Raw genomic sequence first — 9,933 nt, forward strand, 5'->3', positions numbered from 1 at the left:
ACTCCCCGGTACTCCAGTATTTATTCGGTGACCCCCGGAACCTTTTCGGTGTCTGAATATAACCTTCCAATATATCAATCTTTATATATCGACCATTTCGAGAGTCCTCGTCATGTCCGTGATCACATCCGGGACTCCGAACTACCTTCAGTACATCAAAACACATAAACTCATAATATCGATCGTCATCGAACATTAAGCGTGCGGACCCTATGGGTTCGAGAACTATGTAGACATGACCGAGACTCATCTCCGGTCAATAACCAATAGCGGAACCTGGATGCTCATATTGGCTCCCACATATTCTCCGAATATCTTTATCGGTCAAACCGCATAACAACATACGTTGTTCCCTTTGTCATCAGTATGTTACTTGCCCGAGATTCGATCGTCGGTATCCCAATACCTAGTTCAATCTCATTAACAGCAAGTCTCTTTACTCATTCCGTAATGCATCATCCCGTGACTAACTCATTAGTCACATTGCTTGCGAGGCTTATAGTGATGTGCATTACCGAGAGGGCCCAGAGATACCTCTCCGAAACAGGGAGTGACAAATCCTAATCTTGATCTATGCCAACCCAACAAACACCATCGGAGACACGTGTAGAGCATCTTTATAATCACCCAGTTATGTTGTGACGTTTGATAGCACACTAAGTGTTCCTCCGATATTTGGGAGTTGCATAATCTCATAGTCATAGGAACATGTATAAGTTATGAAGAAAGTAATAGCAATAGACAAAACGATCATAGTGCTAAGCTAACGGACGGGTCATGTCAATCACATCATTCTCTAATGATGTGACCCCGTTCATCAAATGACAACTCATGTCAATGGTTAGGAAACTTAACCATCTTTGATCAACGAGCTAGTCAAGTAGATGCATACTAGTGGTTTGTCTATGTATTCACACATGTACTAAGTTTCCGGTTAATACAATTCTAGCATGAATAATAAGGGATAATTAGATTTATGCCCCTAGTTGTGTTCCACTTGTCTGTTTTACCCCTAATTCCCAAAAGGCACCGGTTCTGTCCAAGTCACTTCGATCCTCTTATGCTTTTGCCCTTTGACCGTTTGACCGTCAGTTTGAAAACTTCATAACTAATTCATACAAAATCAAAAAAATGCAAATAAGATACCAAAATGTTCAGAAAAACATCACCTATATGTCAGTGTCATTTGCATTCATGAAAAAAGTGTTGGAAAGTGCACATCCGAGTTTTAGCGCTTTTGATACCACCATGAATAGTAAACTCTAAAAAATTCAAAAAAAATATGGTGGCAAAGAACGACAAGTGTTTTAAGTGCTTGCCAAGTTTCATTAGGGAACGACATTCGTGGAAGTCGTGGCAAAAAAATAATCTATTTTGGAGTGTTGATTGTTTTTTTTGCCGCGGCACCCACGAATGTTATTCCCTGATGAAACTTGGCAGGCACTTAAAACATTTGTCATTCTTTGGCACCAAATTATTTTTGAATTTTTTTGAACTTTTTTAGTTTTTACTATTCATGGTGGTAGAATAAGAGCTAAAACTCGGATGGGCACTTTCCAACCCTTTTTTCATGAATGCAAATGACACTGACATATAGGTGATCTTTTTTTTGAACATTTTGGTATCTTATTTGCATTTTTCTGATTTAGTATGAATTAGTTATGAAGTTTTCAAACTGACGGTCAAACGGTCAAAGGGCAAAAGCATAAGAGGAGCAAAGTGATTTGGACAGAACCGGTGACTTTTGGGAATTAGGGGTAAAACAGATGAGTGGGACACAACTAGGGGCATAAATCTAATTATCCCGAATAATAAACATTTATCATGATATAAGGAAATAAATAATAACTTTATTATTGCCTCTAGGGCATATTTCCTTCACAAATTAACGCAGTCCACAGTCTTGGGTCCAAGCTTACGTTTTTTGGGGATCGACACATTGACTTTCGCCAAACAGCCCCAAGTACGCAGGTACGAGAGTGTTGTCCTTCTCTTCGCCCATTTCTCATAGGGAGTGATCTCATTATCCTTTGTCCGAACTTTATTCAGGACATGACATGCCGTCAATATAGGCTCCCCCCACCATGCCTTGGATAAACCCGATGTATCTAACATGGCGTTAACTAAATCAGTTAGAGTACAGTTTTTCCGCTCGGCAACCCCGTTTGACTGGGGTGAATAGGGAGGCGTCCTCTCATGAATAATGCCGTGTTCCATACAAAAAGAATCAAACTCACTCGAGAAGTACTCTCCACCACGATCTGATCGGACTCGTTTAATTTTCTTTTCAAGTTGATTCTCAACTTCTGCTTTATAGATTTTAAAGTAGTGTAGAGCCTCATCTTTAGTATTTAACATGTACATAGAGCAATATCTAGTGGAATCATCTATCAATGTCATGAAGTATTTCTTTCCACCTTTAGTCAACACACCATTCATTTCACAAAGATCAGAATGTATGAGTTCAATGGTGCCAAGTGTCTCTCCTCCGCGGCCTTGTGAGGCTTGCGAGGTTGCTTAGCTTGCACACATGAAAGGCACTTAGAAACTTTGGATAAAGTGAAACTCGAGATTAAATCCAACTTAGCTAGCCGCATCATAACACCGAAACTAATGTGACAAAGACGTGAATGCCAAACTTCAGATTCATTAACACTCGAATGAATATGGTTCACGACTTTATTACAAAAATCAGCGAGGGAAAGGCGGAACATCCCTCCGCTCTCATAACCTTTTCCAACAAATAGTCCATATTTAGTAACAACTAATTTATTAGACTCGAAGACCAACTTAAATCCTTCTCTACATAGTAGGGAGCCACTAACAAGGTTCTTCTTGATGGCGGGGACATGCTGCACGTTCTTCAGCTGCACGATCCTTCCCGAAGTAAACTTCAGATCGACCATGCCAACACCATGAACAGAAGCACTCACACCATTCCCCATCAATACGGACCCGTGGCCTGTGACCTGGTAAGAAGTGAAGAATGAAATGTCAGCACACACATGAACACCTGCACCTGTATCCACCCACCAATCGTTGGGTTGAAACACTAAAAAAATAGTAAACAAATTACCGTACTCAGATGCACCATTCTCATTGTTGCCCACAATCATGTTGACGGACTTGGAGTCCTGCCCTGACTTCTTAAACTTGTTTGGGCACTTGTTGGCCCAATGTTCAACGAACCACAAGTAAAGCAACCCTCATCCTTCTTGTTCTTCTTGAAGGTCTTCTTACCCTTCTTCTTAAAGTCGGTATTCTGTTGGACACCGTTCTTTCCCTTGGGCTTGTGGGAGTTATGGTTCCTCTGGTTCACCATGTTGGCGACAAAGTTCCTTCGGCCCCTTTTCTGTGCCAGTCCTTTGCCCTTGAATTCTTCTTAACACTCAGATGGCCAATGACATCCTCCACAAAGAATTCACGCCTCTGATGTTTCAGAGTGGTGGCAAAGTTCCTCCAGGAATTAGGGAGCTTAGCGATTATGCAACCCACAACAAACTTGCCCGATAACTCGCACTTAAGAAGCCCAAGCTCTTTAACAATGCATATTATCTCATGAGCCTGCTCCAATACAGGACGGTTTTCAACCATCTTGTAATCGTGGAACTGCTCCATAATATACATCTCGCTCCCCGCATCAGCAGCCCCGAACTTAGATTCGAGCGCCTCCCACAAGTCCTTGGCGACATGCACATGTAAATATGCGTCGACCAGTTTATCTCCAATCACACTAAGAACTGCTCTGAGAAACACAAGGGTGGCCTCCTTGAATTCCTTCTCTTGTTCAGGAGCAATCGTTCCCATGGAGATACCGGTGCCCCAGAACACGTTCATAGCCGTGAGCCATAAAGTGGTCTTAGTCTACCAACGCTTAAAGTACGTACCGGTAAACTTATCCGGTTTCAGTGCAGCGGCAAAGCCACTTGTCGAAAAATTCCTACACATAATAGTTTTTGGATTGCTGAGTAAGTAGGCAATTTTTTGACTAATTTAATCCATAAATAAATCACTAGAATGGCATTGACAGAATTAAGAACATGCTGATATTGAATCACGCAAGCACATGCTACGCTAATGGCAGATACATCTATGTATAGCACTAGCATAGCTATAACAGAAAACACTAGGAGCGGGATAAACGAGTTATACCCTCCAGTAGGCCATGCAGAGGCCGCGGCGGTGGTAACAGCAGCAGCATCCTCGACCGCCTTCTTGTCGGCTTCAAGTTTCTCGGCAGCGAGACGGTCGGCGTCGGACTGCGACATGGTGATGAGGAAGTAGACGAACAGCGAGCAGTCGCTTCCCAAAAACCTATTCGCCTCTCTCCCGAACAGGAACCGGAGAGACGGGGTTTCGGAGACCTGCTCTCCCGTCTACCGTGTACGCGGTGGATGGGATGGAGTCACCGGCGACAGCAGCAGCAGAGGAATGATGGTGGGCGTGCACGTGGAGTAGATGTGATCTGATCGTGGCGGCTAGGGTTAGGAGACACCGCACACTTATATAAGCACAGCCGCGTGGAGAGACGTGGGCTCGACCCACGTTTCACATCGTGGCCCAGCTGTCAGAGAACTCTCCGTTAGTGACTGGCAAAAATAAGCGCGTAGGTGTGAGCTCGGCTCGGCTCAATCCCGCGGCGCGTCGTGGCGGGCGGCGGAGGAGTGCGCGAGGGCCTCTTCTATTCTCAAGCTCCAATAGCATGTAGAAGAGAATCCCTTATAAAGAGGTCCAACTCCTTCTCCACTAACGGGGTGGGACTAAACTTCTCACTACACCTAGTGCCATATAACCCACATGGGCCTTTAGAGATTTTTAGAAATTGCTATATGGGCCTAAAGCCCATCTCAAATTTCAGCACTAACCCTACCTCCATCCCGAAATTTTGCTCAGAAATAAAAACCATCTCGAAATCCACACGATGGCGATGGCGGCTGGCGTCGGCGGCTACGCAGGGCCGGCGATGGCGGGCTGACTCGCTCCCTTCTCCCGGCGACCCTCTTTCTCCGGCGACACCCTTCTCCCCGCGACGCCCCTTCTTCTCTGACGCCCTTAGGAAGGCCAGGATCCTCGCACAGCTCACGGCAAGGGCGGCGCCGTCATCCTCCAGCAGGCACCCAAAGCACCGAGCTACCGTCTGCCACTCCCGGCTCGGCATCCACATCCTCCATGCCCACCATGATCCAGTAGACTCAGTCCCCAGGCAAGCTCTCTGTCAGACTCAGATCTCACTTTGTTTTGAACCTGCTTGTTCCTTTCATTGCTCTCTGTACTGATCATAAAACCGATGTGTTGCAGGAGGATGGAATGCTGCTTCATCGGTATCTGAAAGAGACAGCCCACCCTACCGACAGGATGTTGATTCCCATGGTAGCAAAGAAGCAAGATATCTGGATCCAGTCCTTCCAGAGGTATGCTCTGATATTGCTGCGAGGCTTCTATCGGTAGAATAGCTACAAGCTTTGCTTTGTTCTGGTGCAGTTAACTCCAGCACAAAAACGGTTACAAATTTTACTACGGACTAGGCTTTCTTCTTACTTGGTTAGGGACTAGATCTACTAGAACTCTTTTCCGTGCGAGCTGTGCTATTTGTTTTATCTTGTCGTGAACTCCGAATTAGCATTGTCTTTCCTTGTGTTTATATGCCTACAAGAACATTTTGCAACTTGTCCCTAACCTTGGCTGGCTGAATCTTGCTGATTATGGCATCCTTTCCCAGCTTTTCCCTCTAATTCTCATGGTGCTTCTCTGCTTTTGCACGCATGACATATGTTGTCGTATATATTCCTTACTACATATGCAAGATGCTGCCCGGGCCGCCTGTGTTTCTCGTTCCTCCCTAGGCTACTGGAGAAGCCATCCCAATCTCACCTTCACCAATGAAATGATGTGCCCGAAAGAAAATTTGAAGACACCAGGATCAGACGCTATTATAAGAGACTACAACAACAATATCGATCGTGTTCTGACGAACCGCTTGGGCACTGCCGCCGTGACGAAACTCAGGCTTGACTACCATGTTCCTCCTGATGGCACTGAATCGTATCATCGTCTTGATAGCTGGCTTCAGATGGTTGTTACACCGAGGACCAAAGAACTCGAGCTTCAAGTATGGTCGAAAGGGGCGAGCTTTGATTTCCCATGCACACTAGTATCTGACAGGTGTGGGGGCTCGATTCAGAAGCTTCTCCTTTTTAGATGCGCCTTGCGTCCCACATTTCAACTTGGTTTGAGAAGCCTGAAAACGCTGCATCTGTGCGATGTGCGTGTTACGGGGGAGGGGTTAGGGTGCCTTCTGTCCAGTTCCATTGCTTTGGAACACCTGAAGCTTGAATATTGCGATGCTATCGTTCGCCTCGAGATACCTTGCCTGCTGCAGAGGCTCAGCTTCCTGGAGGTGGCTGGATGCATGAATCTTCAAGTGATAGAGAACGAAGCTCCAAATCTCTCCAAATTTTACCTTGGAGCAGGTGAACGGGTGCAAGTCTCATTTGGAGAGGTGAAAGTGAAGAAAGTGGAGTTGGTGCAGAGCCGTGCCATCAGTTATGCTACTGACAACCTTCCTTCACGTGTGCCGAATCTCGAGACTCTTACCATATGTTCTACTTGTGAGGTATGGTCTTACTCTTAAGTTGGCAAACATCCATATAAAGGTAGCCAAGTGTTGGAATAATTGACCTGAGACATGTTTATGCAGATAGTCAATTCTCTAATGGCATCTGGCAAACTCCACCTCAAGTTCTTGAGTATTCTTCTTATGAGTGGATATAATTTTGACAAGGACTACGATTATTTATCATTGGTTCCTGTTTTCCAAGCATCTCCTTCCCTGGAGACGTTTCGCTTGTTTGTAAGTTCGTTGTTCACCTTTCCTCAAAAAAGGGGGAAAAAGCCACTGCATCCTGCAATGATTATCTGCTAACCATGTTTGGATCATCAATTTAAATACCTTGGCTTTTAATCTTCAAGTATGGGAGCACTCCATGTATCACTGGTTTGAGGGAGATCCTGCCTCTCTTAGGTGACTGCCACAACACTGCCATGGTAACCTCAAGAGTGTGAAGATCATTGGTTTCTTCCCCCAAAAGAGCATGATTAAGCTGGCATGCCATCTTCTCGAGAATGCAACGTCACTTGAGTCCCTTACAGTGGATGCTAGTCCTGCTAATTACCGGTGTTCTGGCAAGGGCAGGAAATGATGTCCCCTAAAAGCTACAGCTATAGTGAAGGCACGTAAATCAATCTTGGCTGTGAAAAAATACATCAAGGGGAATGTTCCCTCTACAGTCAAGTTAAATGTTCCGAAGCCTTGCCAACGATGCCATCGCTTTTAGTAATTCAGGTGTCAAATCACTGTGGCTATCTGATTCTATTGAATGGTGATATGTTTTAGTTGTCTGGTGCTATGTTACATTCATGTCACCAGAGCTGTTTAGGAGTCTGTGATATTACCTTCCTGATAACTTTGTTTACCAGACTGTCCAATGTACTTAATATTACTGCTGTCCATTAAATATTGTTTTTTTGACTATGTACTGTGAAGCAAAAGCTCCACAGTCTTTTATTTAATATTAAAAGAACAGAGGTCCACCTATATACCAACTAGAAAGGCAGAAAAGAAACTTACCTACTTACCTATGCTACAAAATACAACAATCTAAGGAAGATTATTAACCCAAGCTAAGAAAGCAGGTTTAACACTCTCCCTCACTCTATGGTACAACAAGTTGATATCATGTACAAATTTACCCCTCTACACGCCAAACGAGGCCCTCTCTGATATGAAGATCTTCCCATTCCTAGTAGTCGAAATGCACCAGGCCGCAGTGAGCATAACCTCAAAGAAGAATGGTTGCTGAAAATTCTTCTTGGCGTGCAAAAGGCAGGAGGTCACATCCTGTCCGCCCAACCAATCAATCTGGAGATAAGACCAGACCCGTTGACTGAAATTGCAGTTGAAGAAGAGATGGAACCTATCCTCATGCAGACGGGCAGGACAAAGTACACAAAGATTATCCTCTTGATCAGTCCTCCAATGTCTCCTGAGAAGGAGGTCTCGAGTGTTTAGGCGATCAAAAAAGAGCAACCAACCAAAAACCTTGATTTTCATCGTGCATGAACATCTCCAAAGCCAAACACAAGGCATAATTGTCAGAAGGTGTGTGTGCATTATGGTGTAAAAGCTCTTAGCAGAGTAACCAGTCTTTGAAGGCCAAGACCACACATCAGGAGCAGTAGCATCTCTTTGCAACATAGTGACCCAAAGAAGGAGGTGATCAAGTTCCGAAGCTGCTGCGCTCGAGATTGGCAAATGAAACATTGATGTCACATCCTCAGAATCCAGGAAATCCATGGCAGAGATCTTGTCATCCTTGACAAAGGAGAATAAGTGAGGCAGCCGGTCCTGAAGTGGTTTGTTTGTATTGTGTAGTATCCAACTGTCAGACAAGAACAAAATAGAATCTCCCTGATTCACAGTGGCTGTAGAGATTGCTCTGTAAGAATCAGCCGGCTTGAAAACGTCCCTCCACCAGAAAGAGCCACACAACATCGTGGCCTGGGGTACAACACCATCATAATAAGAGTTCCAGATAAGAGAGACCCAAGGGATGTCCTCCTTATTGAAAAACTTATGAAGATGCTTAATGAGTAAGCCTTGGTTCTGAAGGTGCAAGTTAATTATGCCAAGACCACCTTTATCCTTGGGCCTGCAAACCAACTCCCATGCTGCAAGTGACTGTTTGGGTGTGTCTGAATTGCCACGCCAGAGGCATTGTCGTTGAATTCGTTCCAGTTGCTTAATAATGCCAATTGGAATGTCCAATGTACAAAGGAAATAAATGGGCATAGAGGACAACACAGAGGTCAGCAACTGAAGTCGGGAGCCTTGATTCAGCATGGCAGAGCTAGCAGTAAGCCTTCTTTCCATCCTATCAACCAAAGGGAAAAGATCAATAATCCTTGGCTTAGTAGTTCCCATGGGAGACCTAGGTAAGTGAAAGGAAGTGTCCCCAAAGAGCATCCAAACACAGCCGCAAGCCTAATGGCCTCCTCATTGTCAATGTTAAGGGGCACCATTGTGGATTTCTGGAAATTCACTTTGAGGCCAGTTGAGGCATAGAAAACATCCAACATTTCCTTGAGAGCAATGAGCTGGGAGTCCACTACATGTACAATTAATATAGTATCATCAGCATATTGGATGATTGGAACATGTGGATCATGGGAGGGAATTGGCAGGGTGAGGACTCCATCAACCAGCATTCTGTTGACAACTGATTGCAGAAGATCGGCAGCAATTACAAAGAGCAGAGGACATAAAGGGTCCCCTTGCCTAACACCGCACTTGCACTGAAATTGTTTTCCTGGCACTCCATTTAACAAAACCGAAGAAGAACCAGAAGATAAGATTTCCTTAACCCAAGCTAGCCATTTGACATCAAAGCCCTTCTGCTGCAGGATTAACAATATTGCTTCATGCTCGATCGTGTCAAAAGCCTTGGCAAATTCCAGCTTCAAAATCAGTATAGGTCTCCGAGATTGCTTGCACTGATGAATGTACTCAAAGGCCCATGCCAGACAGTCTTGAATGGACCTTGATTTCAGAAACCCATACTGGTTTTTGTGGATACATTTAAGAATCACTAACTGCAGCCTATTAGCAAGCAACTTAGTTAAGAACTCCATTAAATATTGTTGTGAACTTGTGTTGTATAAATTTATATCTGCCATACTTTCTATATCTTCGAATGGTAATAGTGTAATACACACTTCATCTTTGCCTTGACCTGTATGCTACTGCAAGTGTGAACATTTGTAGCAGTCACGTTTCTGCCTGACTGGACATACAAGAAAAGTAAACAAGACAGATGAAGTGATGCAAACAAGTGGTTAACATATGCATCAAGGTAGAGCACCGTCCTTTCTAAAAAG

General features: G+C 44.3%; 1 protein-coding gene across 1 annotated transcript in view; it reads left to right on the forward strand.

Moving 5' to 3' along the window:
• The window catches only part of LOC123120686 (uncharacterized), a 59,183-nt gene extending 51,435 nt beyond the window's left edge, over positions 1–7,748 (forward strand). Inside the window, exons 2-4 of the mRNA XM_044540674.1 lie at positions 5,299–5,411; positions 5,720–6,613; positions 6,698–7,748. Coding sequence (XP_044396609.1) covers positions 5,299–5,411; positions 5,720–6,613; positions 6,698–6,922 — 1,232 coding nt within the window. The 3' untranslated portion in view covers positions 6,923–7,748. The remainder of the gene's footprint in view (positions 1–5,298; positions 5,412–5,719; positions 6,614–6,697) is intronic.
• Positions 7,749–9,933: the final 2,185 nt, after the last annotated feature.

The sequence above is a fragment of the Triticum aestivum genome, chromosome 5D (assembly GCF_018294505.1).
Source record: "Triticum aestivum cultivar Chinese Spring chromosome 5D, IWGSC CS RefSeq v2.1, whole genome shotgun sequence".
Classification (NCBI taxonomy): Eukaryota; Viridiplantae; Streptophyta; class Magnoliopsida; order Poales; family Poaceae; genus Triticum; species Triticum aestivum.